The 18,584-nt window shown below is 47.2% G+C and overlaps 1 protein-coding gene across 5 annotated transcripts in view; it reads right to left on the reverse strand.

Annotated features, from left to right (window-relative positions):
- LOC115207606 (extracellular sulfatase Sulf-2-like) overlaps positions 1-18,584 on the reverse strand; it is a 102,143-nt gene that overhangs the window by 5,555 nt on the left and 78,004 nt on the right. For 3 of the 5 annotated variants that reach the window (XM_029774862.1, XM_029774861.1, XM_029774859.1), the window contains 9 exons: positions 16,467-16,722; positions 6,049-6,288; positions 5,807-5,958; positions 5,382-5,551; positions 1,033-1,183; positions 768-943; positions 483-611; positions 337-393; positions 34-163 (listed from right to left, as the gene is read on the reverse strand). In XM_029774862.1, the coding sequence (XP_029630722.1) occupies positions 34-163; positions 337-393; positions 483-611; positions 768-943; positions 1,033-1,183; positions 5,382-5,551; positions 5,807-5,958; positions 6,049-6,288; positions 16,467-16,644 (1,383 nt within the window). In that variant the 5' untranslated portion in view covers positions 16,645-16,722. Of the gene's footprint in view, positions 1-33; positions 164-336; positions 394-482; positions 612-767; positions 944-1,032; positions 1,184-5,381; positions 5,552-5,806; positions 5,959-6,048; positions 6,289-16,466; positions 16,723-18,006; positions 18,040-18,584 lie in introns of those variants that run through there. The other 2 variants (XM_029774864.1, XM_029774863.1) reach the window with 2 other exon arrangements.

Consider the following 18,584-nt stretch of genomic DNA (forward strand, 5'->3'; position numbering starts at 1 on the left):
CCTGTGCATGTGGGTATTGTACAGAACTTTTACCTGTCCTGGCTGTTCACAGGAGCTCTGGTACTCTGCTCTCTGACACAGGTCTTTGACCCGCTGGTACTTTGGCAGGAAGTTCTCTTCCTGGGCCACGTCCTTCCCATCAGACCTCTTATGGAGCAGCTTCCTGTGTAAACAGGATAGAACCAGATGAGAGAAATAGAACATTGACCAAACATACTGTACATTAAACTTTGATCACTTGGCTGTGGACAATTATGAAGTAATTATGAAATGTTGGTGAACTATCCCTTTAATTGCTCTTGATTCATGGCTAGATTACGAATTACACATACTGACCCTCTCTCTACCAGGAAGGAGTCCCTCCACATCTTCCCCTTCTTGTTCACCTGGAACCTGCAACAAGAGCAAGAAAGGTCAAGTGATCCTGAAGCATCCAATGTGTTGAGTCCAAAACATGCATATAAAGGTGTGACCTTCTCTACCTGTTGACAGGTTTGTCTGTGTCCAGGAGTTTGAGGATGGATTTGCCGTCCATGTCAGAGGGAACGTCCACTCCGGCCATGTCCAACAGTGTGGGAGCCAGGTCAATGTTCAGCACCACATGAGGGTTACTGCAGAAGGACACAAGAACAGGTGGAGGAGAAAGATGAGTGCTACAAAAGAGATCCAGTAGCAGTAACAGTGAGATAAGAGCCAAAGCTAACCGTTTCCATTGAAAAACATATTTCATAAAAAGGTACTGTAGAAGTCTTCAAAGTTGCACTCACATGGCTCCTGCCTCCACGTTGGGGCCTCGTATGAAGAAGGGCACCCGGATGTCAAACTCATAGGGCATGGACTTGCCTTTGACCAGGCCGAACTGACCAATATGGTAGCCGTGGTCTGATGTGTAGATAATGTAGGTGTTGTCCAACTCACCTGTCTCCACCAGCATGTTGTACACCTGAGGACGAGGACACAGTAAGACACGTAGTCGGGTAGATTTAGCCAGTCTGTTCCTCCTTGTCCACACTGTCTGTCTGTCTGACCCACCTTATCCACACTGTCATCCACAGACAGCAGGGTCTGCATCCTCCGGCGCTGTAGCATGTTGGTGAACTGCATGTGGACAGGTTTCATGGGGCCTGTGTAGCGCAGGATCCAATGCTTGTCTGGGTTAGGAGCGTAGTTATAGCTTGGGGTTCTAAGAAAGGGATGGATGGAAAAACGAGTGTGAAGAAAGAGCCAGTAAAGGGGGGAAATAATTTCAGGTGAAAACTGCGCCTGCACACACTTAGTTACCAGCACATTTTATCTTTATTGACAAGTCTTTGCTTTTCCTGTTATGGCACTTACTTTCGTTACCAAGCACCTTAGACAGAAGAGTGCTTACTTCTGTGAGATTATCACCATTATGCCTCCAGAAATCACAGAGGAGCTTAAAGCTTATATCTTTAGTTGGGGAAACGGCCACTTCTGGTTGAGATATTACAACAACAAAGTTACTTCAAACATAACACTTTCTTTCCCTCAGACATCATTGCACACGTGATAGAACACCAGAATATGTACAGCAACTTTTTTACCATGCTGCTGGACAATCCTCTCCTCTATTTCATCAACAAAACAAAAAACAAAGGCAAGCACTGGGAATACCTAGTCAGTTACACACCTGAATGCATTCAACTGAAATGTGTCTTTGCATTTAACCCAACGCCTCTGAATCAGAGAGGTGCAGGGGGCTATCTTAATCAAGGGGATTTGAACCAGCAACCTTTCAGTTACTGGCCCATCGCTCATAACCACTAACCTACCTGCCAAACTGTGGTGCTATTTCCCACTTTACGGATTTCAGCTTTAACGACAGACATTATGCGAACATTTTAGAGCTCACATTTTATATTCAAGCAATAAGGCACGAGGGGGTGTGGTATATGGCCAGTTTACCACAGTTCAGGTCTGTTCTTATGCACAACGCAACGTGGAGTGCATGGACACAGCCCTTAGCCGTGGTATATTGGCCATATACCACAAACCCCTGAGGTGCCTTATTGCTTTTATAAACTGGTTACCAATGTAACTAGAACAGTAAAAATAAATGTTTTGTCATACCCGTGGTATACGGTCTGATATACCACGGCTGTCAGCACTTGGGGCTCGAACCACCCAGTTTATAAAGAGAGGTAACCTATCTTTTGAATTAACACTGAATAGTATTATGGTTGAGAACATTTTAATCGTGCATAATATTAGTCATGGAAAAGTGTTTATTTTGCATGGCTTTCTACATTTGACATTCTGGGGTGAATTAATCATTGTTGGATTACATTCTATTGCATTGCATTGTATTGCATTATACAAAGCTATGACTTGTTTCATGTTGTTTTATGATTGGCATGTTCAACAATAGCCTTTTCCAGTGCTTGCAAATGACTCCAACCACACCTTTGAAAGAGATCTCAGAACTTATTGCGTAATGCTGAATTGGAGGCATATAAACCACAGAAAAGGCAACCAGCCAGCTGCCGTACTGATCAATTTCAGCTAACACAGAGAGGACAGTTTAATCAATATTCATTCAGGGGCAGATGGAGCCTTAATGATTATAAAATAAACAAACGGCTAAATATCTAATGAAGTTTTGGAGGCAGGGCATATTTAACATTTACAGCATATCGATTTGACTTGGAAAAAGGCTAATCGTTTTTGGCCTTGGACCACAAGGCCCTGACAATAAGAGGGTACGGCAACTGTACTGCCCGCAACCGCAGGGCTCTTCAGAGGGTGGTGTGGTCTGCCCAACGCATCACCGGGGGCAAACTACCTGCCCTCCAGGACACCTACAGCACCCGATGTCACAGGAAGGCCAAAAAGATCATCAAGGACAACAACCACCCGAGCCACTGCCTGTTCACCCCGTTATCATGCAGAAGGCGAGGTCAGTACAGGTGCATCAAAGCTGGGACAAAGAGATAGAAGCCGTTTTTCGATCTCAAGGCCATCAGACTGTTAAATAGCCATCACTAGTACATTAGAGGCTGCTGCCTAAATACATAGACTTGAAATCACTGGCCACTTTAATAAATGGAACACTAGTCACTTTAATAATGTTTACATATTTTGCATTACTCATCTCATATGTATATACTGTATTCTATTCTATTCTACTGTATCTTAGTCTATGCTCATCCATTTATTCATATATTCTTAATAACATTCCTTTAGTTAGATTTGTGTGTATTGGGTATATGTTGGGAATTTTTTCGCTACAGACACAATAACATCTGCTAAACACGTGTATGTGACCAATAAAATGTGATTTGATTTGAAGATAAGTGTCTGCAATGTAGACAAGGAAAATGTTTTTCAGGAGGGCTGGAGAAAGAGGGGAACCATTTTCTCTCCCTCCATATTGAAGGGAAAGTGAGATCATCTACAAGCTCACATTGTGGGAGTGTGTGTAAATTCATGAGAAAAATCAATTAAAAGTTGACATGAAAACAGCCTGGGCTGAACGAATTCACTGTGTAAAGTCTTTGTTCAGTACTTTAATGATGCTTATGTGATTCACTCTTACAGGAGAGAACAATCAAACAAAGACGCAGGCGCATTACTGCCTCCATGTACAGTATCAGTCAAAAGTTTGGACACACCTACTCATTCAAGGGTTTTTCTTTATTTTCACTATTTTCTACATTGTAGAATAATAGTGAAGAAATCAAAACTATGAAGTAACACATACGGAATCATGTAGTAACCAAAAAAGTGTTAAACAAATCAAAATGTATTTTAGATTCTTCAAAGTAGCCACCCTTTGCCTTGATGACAGCTTTGCACACTCTTGGCATTCTCTCAACCAGTTCCATGAGGTAGTCACCAGGAATGCATTTCAATTAACTGGTGTGCCTTGCAAAAAGTTCATTTGTGGAATTTCTTTCCTTCTGATTGCGTTTGAGCTAATCAGTTGTGTTGTAAAAAGGTAGGGGTGGTATACAGAAGATAGCCCTATTTGTTGAAAGACCAGGTCCATATTATGGCAAGAACAGCTCAAATAAGCAAAGAGAAATGACAATCCATCATTACTTTAAGACATGAAAGTCAGTCAATACGGAAAATGTCAAGAACTTTGAAAATTTCTTCAAGAAACCATCAAGCACTATGAAAAAACTGGCTCTCATGAGGACCACCACAGGAAAGGAAGACCCAGAGTTACCTCTGCTGCAGAGGATAAGTTCATTAGAGTTTCCAGCCTCAGAAATTGCAGCCCAAATAAATGCTTCACAGAGTTCAAGCAACAGACACATCTCAACATCAACTTTTCAGAGGAGACAGTGTGAATCAGGCCTTCATGGTTGAATTGCTGCAAAGAAACCACTACTAAAGGACACCAATAAGAAGAAGAGACTTGCTTGGGCCAAGAAACACGAGCAATGGACATTAGACCGGTGGAAATCTATCCTTCTGTCTGATGAGTCCGATTTAGAAATGTTTGGTTCCAACCACCGTGTCTTTGTGAGACGCAGAGTAGGTGAACGGATGATCTCCACATGTGTGGTTCCCACAGTGAAGCATGGAGGAGGAGGTGTGATGGTGTGAGTGTGCTTTGCTGGTGACACTGTCGGTAATTTTTTTAATTCAAGGCACACTTAACCAGCATGGCTACCACAGCATTTTGCAGCAATACGCCATGCCATCTGGTTTGCACTTAGTGGGACTATCATTTGTTTTTCAACAGGACAATGACCCAACACACCTCCAGGCTGTGAAATGGCTATTTGACCAAGAAGGAGAGTGATGGAGCGCTGCATCAGATGACCTGGGCTCCACAATCACCCGACCTCAACCAAAGTGTGATGGTTTGGTATGAGTTGGATCGCAGAGTGAAGGAAAAGAAGCCAACAAGTGCTCAGCATATGTGGGAACTCCTTCAAGACTGTTGGAAAAGCATTACTCATGAAGCTGGTTGCACATTTTTTTTGTTACTTCATGATTCCATATATGTTATTTCATAGTTTTGATGTCTTAACTATTATTCTACAATGTAGGAAATAGTACAAATAAAGAAAAACCCTTGAATGAGTAGGTGTGTCCAAACTTTTGACTGGTACTATATGTCTCTCCCAGGGCCAATGGAAGACGTGACATTAGCTCCAGAGCATAAGAGAAACATTCAGGGCCAAGCGCTTATCTTCGGGGGTACTGTGCCAAGCAGACAAAGGCTGGGACCAATAGTGTGTTATCATAATCTATGGATGCCTATCTATCATGAACCTTTTTAACAATACCAGTCTAAATGATGCAATTTGTAAGAATCGTTACTGAGGCAAATCTCCACTTAGTGCACTACCACACTGCATCTTCTGTCAAATGAGTGTATGTGTGTGTGTACAATATACTCTTACATGTGCTGCGAGGCATTGGGGAAGGCAGTGCTGTACTGTGGTGCCGAGTCCTCCGGTCCATGGGGGGCAGAGTGGCTCAGGAGCATCATCACTGGTCGATGGGGGTACATCCTCTTGGACGAGCGGAAGTAGTTGATGCTGTCATTGGTGATGATGTCTGTGAGATAGTCCTGTGGAAGCAAGAATCACCTGACCATGAGGATCTGAACTGTAATATTACTTCCTCCCAGAAGGGGAAAGACGAATGTGAATAGAGAAATGGAGCTTGTCATAACAGCTTCCTTATAACAATATTTAGATTCAGAATAATCTGTTTACTATACTGTCTTATAACAAACAGTATTATAATCATGACATTGGATGATTAAATTATGATCTGAGTAGGTTACTCCAATGTGTGACTGAAAACTGAAACAGGATGAAACCTTTGGATATTGGCTGCCATGCTTCTCCCGCACACTGTTCCTGCACAGAGTGTAGTTGTAGAAGCGAGAGTTCTTCACCAGCGCTACCCACTCCCTCCAGCCAGGGGGCACATAGGAGCCGTTGTACTCATTCAGGTACTTCCCAAATAACGCTAGGACATTGGGGGGGGGGGGGTACAAAGTGATAAGTACAAAGTGATTCTCTTTGCAATAAAGTGTGTGTGTGCACAGCTCACACTCACCCGTCCTGTAGCCTGAGTTGTTAAGGTGCACAGCGAAGGTGTGAGGCTCATGGTGGGCCTGCCAGGACGGTGAGGAACAGTTCTCGTTGTTGGTGAAGGTGTGGTGGTTGTGAACGTACTTCCCTGTCAGGATAGAGGAGCGTGACGGGCAGCACATGGGAGTGGTGGAGAAGGCGTTAGAGAAATGGGTGCCTCCCTGCTCCATGATACGCCGTGTCTTATTCATGGCCTGCATTGAGCCTGGAGGAGAAAGAGAGGGGGAAGAGGAGATTGAGGGGAAGAGAGGCAAAAGGATGGATGGGGGTGAGGGATGCGAGAGAGGGAGAGAGAGTGAACAGTTGTTTTTTATTGGGTCACTAGGGCAATACAATCATAAAAATAAAATACAATATTACACTTTTCCCTGTTTTTTTGTTGAACATCCCACACCACCTATTCCTCTGGCAGCCCCACCCTATCCTCAACCTTGGACAACACACAATATATATTAAAAAAATATATAAAAAATAATAATTAATAATTAATAAAAATAAATAAAACACGCCCTACACTAGAATATACACAGCAAAGTCATTTACAAATAAAACACTTTCAAGTAAGCATTTTACATCACACACCTACATCATATCAAACAGTTTAGAGATTTCTGACACGGCTACTTTCCATGTTCCTAAGTGCTAGGACTGGCTTTATTCATACAGGCAGTGGATAAATTCCAACATAATTACGTTTTGAAAGTATGCTAGCCATTTCCTTATATGAAAGTAATGTGGTGGCAACCAGCGCTGAACAACACGTTTTTTCACAGCAGTCAACACAGGCAGCCAAAACTTTTGCTGGTTCTCATTAAGCTGCAAACCTGTATCATCGTTAAGAAACAGCAGAATTGGTTCAAGGGGTACAGTTTTATCAACCATGTCAGAGAGAATAGACGACACTTTCCTCCAAAACTCATAAACCTTAGGACAATCCCATATCATATGTTTGTATGTGCTAAGTGTATTGAGGTTACATATGTCACAGTATGGGCTTTGAGTCTGTTTTGCATGAAATCTTAGAAGTGGTGTCCAGTATGATCTATGACAAAGTTTAAAATGACAATTGATGGTTTGGGTTCTTTGATGAGTGAAATATATTCTCCCAGAAATTCTCCCAATCAATAGTCTCATCATCGACAGCCAAATAATTTACCCATGCTTTAACCATTGATAGATCTTTCTGCTTTAATAGTTGAAGATGAGAGTAAATAGCAGACAGAACCTCTGGATGGGAATGTAAAAATCCACTCTATCACCAGGTGCCTTCCGAAACTTGTACCCCATGGGACCCCATAGGCATTAAGCGCTGACCGCAGTCTAAGATATAGAACCCCATAGGCACGAAGTGCTGACCGCAGTCTGAGATATAGAACCCCATAGGCACGAAGCGCTCACCTCAGTCTAAGATATAGAACCCCATAGGCATGAAACGCTGACCGCAGTCTGAGATATAGAACCCCATAATCACGAAGCGCTGACCGTAGTCTGAGATATAGAACCCCATAGGCACGAAACGCTGACAGTCTAAGATATAGAATCCCATATTCATGAAGCGCTGAGCGTAGTCTAATTTATTGAACCCCATAGGCACGAAACGCTGACCGCAGTCTAAAATATAGAACCCCATAGGCACGAAGCGCTGACCGCAGTCTAAGATATAGAACCCCATAGGTACGAAACTCTGACCGCAGTCTAAGATATAGAACCCCATAGGCAGGAAGCGCTGACCACAGTCTAAGATATAAACTCAGCAAAAAAAGAAACGTCCTCTCACTGTCAACTGCGTTTATTTTCAGCAAACTTAACATATTTGTATGAACATAACAAGATTCAACAACTGAGACATAAACTGAACAAGTTCCACAGACAAGGGACTAACAGAATTGGAAAAATATGTCCCTGAACAAAGGGACATAAATCAAAAGTAAGTCAGTATCTGGTGTGGCCACCAGCTGCATTAAGTACTGCAGTGCATCTTTTCCTCATGGACTGCACCAGATTTGCCAGTTCTTGCTGTGAGATGTTATCCCACTCTTCCACCAAGGCACCTGCAAGTTCCCGGACATTTCTGTGGGGAATGGCCCAAGCCCTCACCCTCCAATCCAACAGGTCCCAGACTTCCTCAATGGGATTGAGATCTGGGCTCTTCGCTGGCCATGGCAGAACACAACATTCCTGTCTTGCAGGAAATCACACACAGAATGAGCAGTATGGCTGGTGGCATTGTTGTCACGACTCCCGCCAAAGTCGGCCCCTCTCCTTGTTCGGGCGGCGTTCGGCGGCCGACGTCACCGGCTTACTAGTTGCCACCGATCGATGTTTCACTGTTCGTTTGGTTTTGTCTTTATTGTGTACACCTGTTTTTGATTTCCCTAATTATGTTCATTATTTAACCCTCTGCATTTCCTGTTTGTCTTGTGTTTCACAAAACAATGTATTTTTTCTATGAGAAGATTTGTTGATATTTTGAGTAAACACGTTTGTTTACATTTATCCTTGGCCCGACTCCTCTACTTCTCTAAGAATTCCATTACAGAATCACCGACCTGAAATGGAGTCAGCAGGAGCAGCCAGCCCTCCTATTCGTATAAAGGAGCGCGTCCAGCAGCAGGCGAGTATGATCCAGAGTCTCATGACTGCCATGGATTGCGTGCTGCAGACCAAGGAGAGAGTGGAGAGAAAAGGATGTCCCTTCGACCCAGCCACACCACCGCCAGGCGCACCTCTAGATCCTACCCATCCGTCGTCAATATCCGGTGGGATTCGGCTCTCGCTCCCAGGAGCGTATGACAGAACAGCTGCCGGGTGCCAGGGGTTCCTACTCCAGCTGGAGCTCTACCTGGCGGCTGTCCAGCCGGCACCCTCGGGACGCGAGTTTGCACTGGATTTTAGAACTCTGGCGGCTGGTGCGGGATGGAATGAGCGGGCCCTGATCAATCACTATAGGTGTAGTTTGCGAGAGGACGTTCGTAGGGAGCTAGCCTGCAGGGACACCACCCTCCACCTGGACCAGCTGGTGGACTTATCGATCCAGCTGGATAACCTGCTGGCCTCCCACGGACGTCCGGATCGGGGTCCGTTCGTTCCATCCTCCAGTCCCTTAGACCCAACACCTATGGAGTTGGGCGGGGCTGGTACTAGGGAGACCGGAGGGGGAACCATTCCATGCACTAGAGGTGACCGCAGAGGGCACACTGCTGGTCGGTGCTGGGGAGGTTTTCCAGGTAGTCGAGGTGGTAGGCGGAACACTGGTGGTACATCTCAGGTGAGTAGGCACACGACTCACCCAGACCCCCCTGTTGCTCACATGTGGTTATCTATAGGATTTCCTGGGTTTTCCCCGCATTCCCAGCATAAGGCGCTAGTAGATTCAGGCGCAGCTGGGAACTTTATTGATCGGTCCTTGGCCCATACATTAGGGATTCCTATTGTTCCCGTTGATGTTCCCTTCCCTGTACATGCCCTAGATAGTCGTCCGTTGGGGTCGGGGCTGATTAGGGAGGTCACAGCTCCCATTGCTATGGTAACGCAGGGGAGTCATGAAGAGAGTATTAGTCTCTTTCTGATTGACGCTCCTGCATCTCCTGCAGTTGTGTTGGGTCTTCCCTGGTTGGCTTCTCATGATCCTATTATTTCGTGGCAACAGAGGGTTCTCAAGGGATGGTCCTGTCAGTATTCAGGGAGGTGTTTAGGTGTTTCCTTAGGTGCCACTACGGTGGAAAGTCCAAACCAGGTTTCCACCATGCACATTCCTCCCGAATATGCCGATTTGGCAATCGCCTTCTGTAAAAGGAAGGCGACTCAATTACCACCCCATTGACCGGGGGATTGTGCGATAAATCTCCTGGAGGGCACTGCACTTCCCAGGAGTCACGCGTATCCTCTGTCACAGGAGGAGACGGCGGCTATGAAAACATATGTCGCTGAATCTCTGGGACAGGGATACATTCGCCCCTCCATTTCACCTGTCTCCTCGAGTTTCTTTTTTGTGAAGAAGAAGGATGGAGGTTTACGCCCGTGCATTGACTATCGAGGTTTGAACCAGATTACTGTTAAATACAGTTACCCGCTGCCTCTGATCGCCAGTATGACAGAGTCATTGCTCGGGGCGCGCTTCTTCACAAAATTGGACCTCAGGAGCGCGTACAACCTGGTGCGTATCAAGGGAGGGGATGAGTGGAAGACGGCATTTAGCACTACTTCTGGGCACTATGAGTACCTCGTCATGCCGTATGGGTTAATGAATGCTCCATCCAACTTCCAATCATTTGTGGATGAGATCTTCAGGGACCTGCAAAGGCGGGGTGTAGTGGATGATATTCTAATATACTCCACTACCCACACTGAGCATGTGTCCCTTGTACGAATGGTGCTTGGTCGACTGTTGGAGCATGACCTTTACGTCAAGGCGGAGAAATGTCTGTTCTTTCAACAGTCCGTCTCCTTCCTTGGGTACCGTTTGTCCGCGTCAGGGGTGGAGATGGAGACTGACCGCATTTCAGCCGTGCGTAATTGGCCGACTCCAACCACGGTAAAGGAGGTGCAGCGGTTTTTAGGGTTTGCCAACTACTACCGGAGGTTTATCCGGGGTTTTGGCCAGGTGGCGGCTCCCATTACCTCCTTACTGAAGGGGGACCGGTGCGATTGCGGTGGTCGGCTGAGGCGGACAGAGCTTTTGGTAACCTGAAGGCTCTGTTTACCACGGCTCCAGTGCTGGCGCATCCTGATCCCTCCTTAGCGTTCATAGTTGAGGTGGACGCATCCGAGGCTGGAATAGGGGCTGTGCTATCTCAGCGCTCGGGTAAACCACCAAAACGCCGCCCCTGTGCTTTCTTTTCGAAGAAGCTCAGCCCGGCGGAGCGAAACTATGATGTGGGGTATAGGGAGTTGTTAGCTGTTGTCGGGGCTCTGAAAGCGTGGAGACATTGGCTTGAGGGGGCTAGACACCCTTTCCTCATTTGGACTGACCACCGAAATCTGGAGTATATTCGGGCAGCGAGGAGACTGAACCCTCGCCAGGCTAGGTGGGCTATGTTTTTCACACGCTTTGTTTTCACTCTTTCCTACAAACCAGGTTCCCAGAACGTCAAGGCAGACGCACTGTCCCGGCTGTATGATACAGAGGAGCGGTCCACAGAGCCCACTCCCATAATTCCAGCTTCATGCCTGGTGGCACCGGTGGTATGGGAGGTGGACGCGGACATCGAACGGGCGTCACGTGCAGAACCCACTCCCTCCCAGTGTCCCGTTGGGCGCATGTACGTGCCGTTTGATGTTCGCGATCGTTTGATCTGTTGGGCCCACACATCACCCTCCTCTGGTCATCCTGGCATCGGTCGGATGGTGCGCTCCCTTACGGGGAAGTACTGGTGGCCCACGTTAGCCAAGGACGTGAGGGTTTATGTCTCCTCCTGTTCGGTATGCGCACAGTGAAAGGCACCCAGACATCTGCCCAGAGGGAAATTACAACCCCTTCCCATTCCGCAATGACCGTGGTCACAACTATCGGTGGACTTATTGACGGATCTCCCCCCGTCACGGGGTAACACCACGATCCTGGTCGTTGTGGATCGGTTTTCTAAGTCCTGCCGTCTCCTTCCTTTGCCCGGTCTCCCTACAGCTCTACAGACTGCGGAGGCCCTGTTCACCCATGTATTCCGGCACTACGGGGTGCCTGAGGATATAGTGTCTGATTGGGGTCCCCAATTTACGTCTAGAGTATGGAGGGCGTTTATGGAACGCCTGGGGTCTCGGTCAGCCTTACCTGAGTGTTCCACCCCGAAAGTAACGGCCAGGTGGAAAGAGTCAACCAAGAGGTGGGTAGGTTTCTGCGGTCCTATTGCCAGGACCGGCCGGGAGAGTGGGCATCGTTTATCCCCTGGGCAGAGATGGCCCAAAATTCCCTACGCCACTCTTCTACTAACCTTACCCCTTTTCAGTGTGTGCTAGGGTATCAGCCGGTCCTGGCACCATGGCATCAGAGCCAGATCGAGGCTCCTGCGGTGGATGAATGGTTTCGGCACTCGGAGGAGACATGGAACGCTGCCCATGTACGTCTTCAACGAGCCATCAGGCAGCAAAAGGCGAGTGCCGACAGCCACCGCAGTGAGGCCCCGGTTTATGCACCGTGGGATCGGGTCTGGCTCTCGACCCGAAACCTGCCCCTTCACCTGCCCTGCCGGAAGCTGGGTCCGCGGTTTGTGGGGCCATTTAAAGTCCTGAGGAGATTGAACGAGGTTTGTTATAGGTTACAACTCCCCCCTGATTATCATATTAACCCATCGTTCCATGTGTCTCTCCTCAGGCCGGTGGTGGCTGGTCCGCTCCAGCAGTCGGAGGTGCGGGAGGTTCCTCCGCCCCCTCTGGATATCGAGGGGGTCCCGGCGTATTCAGTACGAGCTATTATGGACTCTAGACGTCGGGCGAGGGGCCTTCAGTACCTTGTGGAGTGGGAGGGGTACGGCCCGGAGGAGCGAAGTTGGGTACCGGTGGAAGACATCCTGGACCCATCGTTAATCCAGGATTTTCACCGCTTCCGTCCGGATCGCCCTGCTCCCCGTCCTCCGGGTCGTCCCCGAGGCCGGTGTTGGCGCGCTGCTGGAGCCGCGCGTCAGGAGGGGGGTACTGTCACGACTCCCGCCGAAGTCGGCCCCTCTCCTTGTTCGGGCGGCGTTCGGCGGTCGACGTCACCGGCTTACTAGTTGCCACCGATCGATGTTTCACTGTTCGTTTGGTTTTGTCTTTATTGTGTACACCTGTTTTTGATTTCCCTAATTATGTTCATTATTTAACCCTCTGCATTTTCTGTTTGTCTTGTCATCAGGTGGGCATCTCCCCTCGGTGGCAGCTCCGGTGCGGGACGCAGACCCCGCTTCGCTCGTGAACTGTCGCCAGAAGCTCTGGACTGGGAACTGTCGCCGGAAGCTCTGGACTGGGAACTATCGCCAGAAGCTCTGGACTGGGGACCGTCGCCGAAGGCCTGGTGCATGGAGCTGGCACAGGACGTACCGGGCTGGGGAGACGCACTGGAGGCCGGGTGCGTGGAGCCGGCACCGGATGTACTGGACCGTGGAGGCGCACTGGAGGTCTGGAGTGTAGAGCTGGCACAACGCGTCCTGGACAGATGACCAACCTTCGCACGGCAAGTGCGGGGAGCTGGCACAGGACGCACTGGGCGGCAAGGCGCACTGGGGACACAGTGCGTAGAGCCGGTGCAGGATATCCTGGACCGAGGAGACGCACTGGAGACCAGGCGCGCTGAGCCGGCACCACCCGTCCTGGACAGATGACCACCTTCGCACGGCAAGTACGGGGAGCTGGCACAGAACGCACCGGGCTGTGGATGCGCACTGGAGACAGTGTGCAAATCACTGCAAAACATGGTGCCTGACCGGTCACACGCTCCCAACGGTGAGTATGGGGAGTTGGCTCTGGTTCAAACCCTGGCTCCGCCAACCACCCCGTGTGCCCCTCCCCAATTTTGGGGGGGGCTGCCTCTCGGGCTTCCCTCATGGTCGCGAACCCCGGTGTCGTCGTTGTTCCTCCCTCGCTGCCTCCGTCTGCTCCCATGGAAGGCAATCCTTTCCGGCCCGGATCTCCTCCCACGTAGGACCCCTTACCGTCCAAGATATCCTCCCATGTCCAGGATGTCTGCTCCTCCTGGCCACGCTGCTTGGTCCGTTTGTGGTGGGATCTTGTCACGAGCGTCGTTGCAAGAATGAGTGGACCAAGGTGCAGCGTGGTAGGCGTACATCTTACTTTATTAAATGAACACCGAAAAAAACAAAAAAACAAACGAAATGTGACGTTTAGTAGGGCTAAACAGCACTGTACCAAAACAAGATCCCACAAACAACAGGTGGGAAAAGGCTGCCTAAATATGATCCCCAATCAGAGACATCGAGAGACAGCTGCCTCTGATTGGGAACCATACCCGGCCAACAAAGAAATAGAAACATAGATTGCCCACCCTAGTCACACCCTGACCTAACCAAATAGAGAATAAAAAGGATCTCTAAAGTCAGGGTGTGACAACCTGGTTAAATAAAGGTGAAATAAAAAATGTTAAAAATAAATAACAAGTACTACCATTCAAGCCTGTCAAAAGTCTTCTCGGCATCTAGAGACAGCACAGCACACGATGTGTCCAGCTGTTGTGTTTCATGTATTACATGCATTAATCAATGGACATTGTCAGCTTCAACCTTTCATAAAACCTGACTGCTCTATGTGAATGAACTTATCCTAACACAAATACTTTGCCATCCGTAACGCCAACACTTTTGAACAACATTTTTGGTCAGAATAAATTAAAGATATCGGACTACAATCTGTGTGATCTTTCCCTTTCTTTGGCAGTAGAGAGATTAATGCCCCAAAAATGTAGTAATAGTTCAGATGGAATGGCATCCGGGCCAGGTGATTTACCCTTTTTAGCACTTTACAGTACTGACTGCAGTTCCTATAATGAGATGGGTCAGCCTAATATGGACAAATCAAGATTATCTAAAAGATGTTTGCATTTGTCTGGCTCAGACTGGACAGAATATTTATATAACTCCAGGTAAAAATACTTCAATGTTGCATGTATTTCCTGCTGATCAGAAATTAAGCCTTTAGACGGAGCAGAAAAAAATCTGTAGAAGTACAAAATTCATTTTGTTTCAGTTTTAAGGCTTGACGTCTGCTTGGTTTGCTCCCATTAAAATAATAGTTCTGCCTCACTCTATGCATGATGAACTCAGCTCTCCTTAATAAATCATTCAGTTCCAGTTTAACCACCCTCAAATCATTTCTGACATTATTTGAGTAATTCCTTTTCAGGTTCTGCTCAAGTGATTTTAATTTTGTCTCCAATAACTTCATTCTGTGATTCCTGGCTTTATTGAGGTGAGACGCAAAAGATGATGTAAAGTCTCTGATAAACCCTTCAGTACCCATCCATGTAAACCTTGGGTCCTCTACAGAGTCCTTGTTTTTTGCTAAGAATTCAACTCCTTTAACTTGAAATTCAGCAACGAACAATTTGTTTTGAAGAAGGGTCGTATTAAAACGCCAACGTTTTGTTTTATTCACTTTAAAGTTCACATCCACTTGGGTAAGCAGGGGATTATGATCTACAGGATTCGCAGGCAATATTTGTATTGGCGTGACATACATACATAGAGTACGCGAGTATAGAAAACAATCAATTCTAGAGTACGTCGAGGCCTAGTGACAGACGGAGTATACATCACGAGGCGACGGCTCCATCTGCTGGATGTGCCAGGTCTCGAAAGGGCTCTCCGCCAAAGACTAATTGGGGCTGATTGGTGAGTTGGTGAGTAATCAAGGGCTGAATGTTCACCAGTATGTACAAGCCCCATAAAGCTGCCAGAAGGGCAGCACACAGGGAGGACTGGGGTAAGTAAGGTGACTTCCGTGTAGTTGGAGACGGTGCCCGAGCTAAAACGAGGGAGTTGAGTTTGTGTGCCCGACAGGATACAGCAAGACCCAAAGCCCAGAAGACGGTATCCCAGAGAGGGTTTCATGGGGAGACCTATCCTTTTCTTTTGATTTATTATTTAATAAACACCCTTGAAACCGAGCTAATCATACTCTGTCTGATCTGTGTAAACGCCTTGACCAACCCCCCTGGTCTGCCACACTGCCCCTTAAACCAATTCATACTCTGAAAGTGCTAACAACTGGTAAGCCCAGGGAAAAAGCTGTCCTCAAAAACAGCGGGTTTATAGATAGACACAAATGCTACTTTCTTGCCATATATAGACGTGCAAATGTAAGCTAAGTGGCCTGAAGTGTCCTTGCTAGTCTTTTCAATAACTAAAGTTAAATTCCTTTTATTCAAAATAACCAAGCCTTTGGACTTACAGGCTCCACTAGCGGAAGAAGCAACTTTATAAGAGTAAATATTTTCTGTGATGTGTCGCCCATTTTAATTAATGTGTACTAAAGGCTTTTCAGGCTGACGCCGATTATTTAGTGAAACAGATGCTCAACCATAAATTCCTGGTTTTCAATGGAGGTTTTCTCACCAATCCGAGTGGGACAAGGGGTGTCAGCGAGGCCATTATACTGGCACTCCAGACCAATATGCAGTTTAAAGGCTTAAACGGGTAGGGAGATGACCAGGGTTTGGCACTCAGACAATGGATACCATAGGCCACTCACTCCATGGCAATAATGGAGTTGGCCATGGGGTGCTTGACTTTGAGTGGGCAAATGGAGAATGCACGCACACAGACACAGACACACACACACACACACACACACACACACACACACACACACACACACACACACACACACACACACACACACACACACACACACACACACACACATTCATAGTGGTCATTTAAATGTCCTGCTGTGTCTTACCCAGTTCGATGTCCTGGTCATCGGTGAGGATGATGATTATGTTGGGTCGGACATTGTTGCGTGCTTGACGGTCCCTCTGCAGACGGGTCCGGTGGCGCTGACCAGAGAGCAAGGACGAGCCCTGGGCCAGGGAGACCACCAACAGGAGGAGGAGGAGAAGGAGGCCCCATCCTGCCATGGCTCTACCCTGTGTTCTTCACCTCCTTTTCACTGTAGCACGGGGCACTCTGCTGCTGCCGCACCTCCCTCACTCCACCTGACAGACACAGATATGAGACCAGACCGAAACATTACGGGCCTGACAATGTCCATTGATTAATGCATGTAGTACATGAAACACAACAGCTGGACACATCATGTGCTGTGCTGTCTCTAGATGCCGAGATTTTTGACAGGCTTGAATGGTAGTACTTGTTATTTATTTTTGTACATTTTTATTTCATCTTTATTTAACCAGTAGGCTAGTTGAGAACAAGTTCTCATTTGCAACTGCGACCTGGCCAAGGTAAAGCATAGCAATTCGACACATACAACAACACAGAGTTACACATGGAATAAACAAAACATACAGTCAATAATACAGTAGAGAAAAAAAGAAAACAAAAAGTCTATATACAGTGAGTGCAAATGAGGTAAGATAAGGGAGGTAAGGCAATAAATAGGCTATGGTGGCGAAGTAATTACAATATAGCAATTAAACACTGGAATGGTAGATGTGCAGAAGATGAATGTGCAAGTAGAGATACTGTGGTGCAAAGGAGCAAGATAAATAAAATAAATACAGTAAGGGGATGAGGTAGATAGATGGGCTGTTTACAGATGGGCTATGTACAGGTGCAGTGATCTGTGAGCTGCTCTGACAGCTGGTGCTTAAAGCTAGTGAGGGAGATATGAATGTCCAGCTCCAGTGATTTTTAAAGTTCATTCCAGTCATTGGCAGCAGAGAACTGGAAGGAAAGGCGACCAAAGGAGGAATTGGCTTTGGTGGTGACCAGTGAGATATACCTGCTGGAGCGCGTGCTACGAGTGGGTGCTGCTATGGTGACCAGTGAGCTGAGATAAGGCGGGGCTTTACCTAGCAGAGACTTGTAGATAACCTGTAGCCAGTGGGTTTGGCGATGAGTATGAAGCGAGGGCCAACCAACAAGAGTGTACAGGTTGCAGTGGTGGGTAGTGTATGGGGCTTTGGTGACAAAACGGATGGCACTGTGATAGACTGCATCCAATTTGTTGAGTAGAGTGTTGGAGGCTATTTTATAGATGACATCGCCGAAGTCGAGGATCAGTAGGATGGTCAGTTTTACGAGGGTATGTTTGGCAGCGTGAGTGAAGGATGCTTTGTTGCGATATAGGAAGCTGATTCTAGATTTAATTTTGGATTGGAGATGCTTAATGTGAGTCTGGAAGGAGAGTTTACAGTCTAACCAGACACCTAGGTATTTGTAGTCGTCCACGTATTCTAAGTCAGAGCCGTCCAGAGTAGTGATGCTGGATGGGCGGGCAGTGATCGATTGAATAGCATGCATTTAGTTTTACTTACATTTAAGAGCAGTTGGAGGCCACGGAAGGAGAGTTGTATGGCATTGTAGCTCGTCTGGAGGTTAGTTAACACAGTGTCCAAAGAGGGGCCAGAAGTATACAGAATGGTGTCGTCTGCGTAGAGGTGGATCAGAGAATCATCAGCAGCAAGAGCGACATCATTGATGTATGCAGAGAAGAGAGTCGGCCCGAGAATTGATCCCTGTGGCACCCCCATTGAGACTGCCAGAGGTCCGGACAACAGGCCCTCCGATTTGACACACTGAACTCTATCAGAGAAGTAGTTGGTAAACCAGGCGATGCAATCATTTGAGAAACGAAGGTTGTCGAGTCTGCCAATTAGAATGAGGTGATTGACAGAGTCGAAAGCCTTGGCCAGGTCGATGAATATGGCTGCACAGTATTGTCTCTTATCGATGGCGGTTATGATGTCGTTTAGGACCTTGCACGTGGCTGAGGTGCACCCATGACCAGCTCTGAAACCAGATTGCATAGCGGAGAAGGTACGGTGGGATTCAAAATGGTCGGTAATCTGTTAACTTGGCTTTCAAAGACCTTAGAAAGACAGGGTAGGATAGA

The sequence above is a fragment of the Salmo trutta genome, chromosome 14, assembly GCF_901001165.1.
Source record: "Salmo trutta chromosome 14, fSalTru1.1, whole genome shotgun sequence".
NCBI classification, from domain to species: Eukaryota; Metazoa; Chordata; class Actinopteri; order Salmoniformes; family Salmonidae; genus Salmo; species Salmo trutta.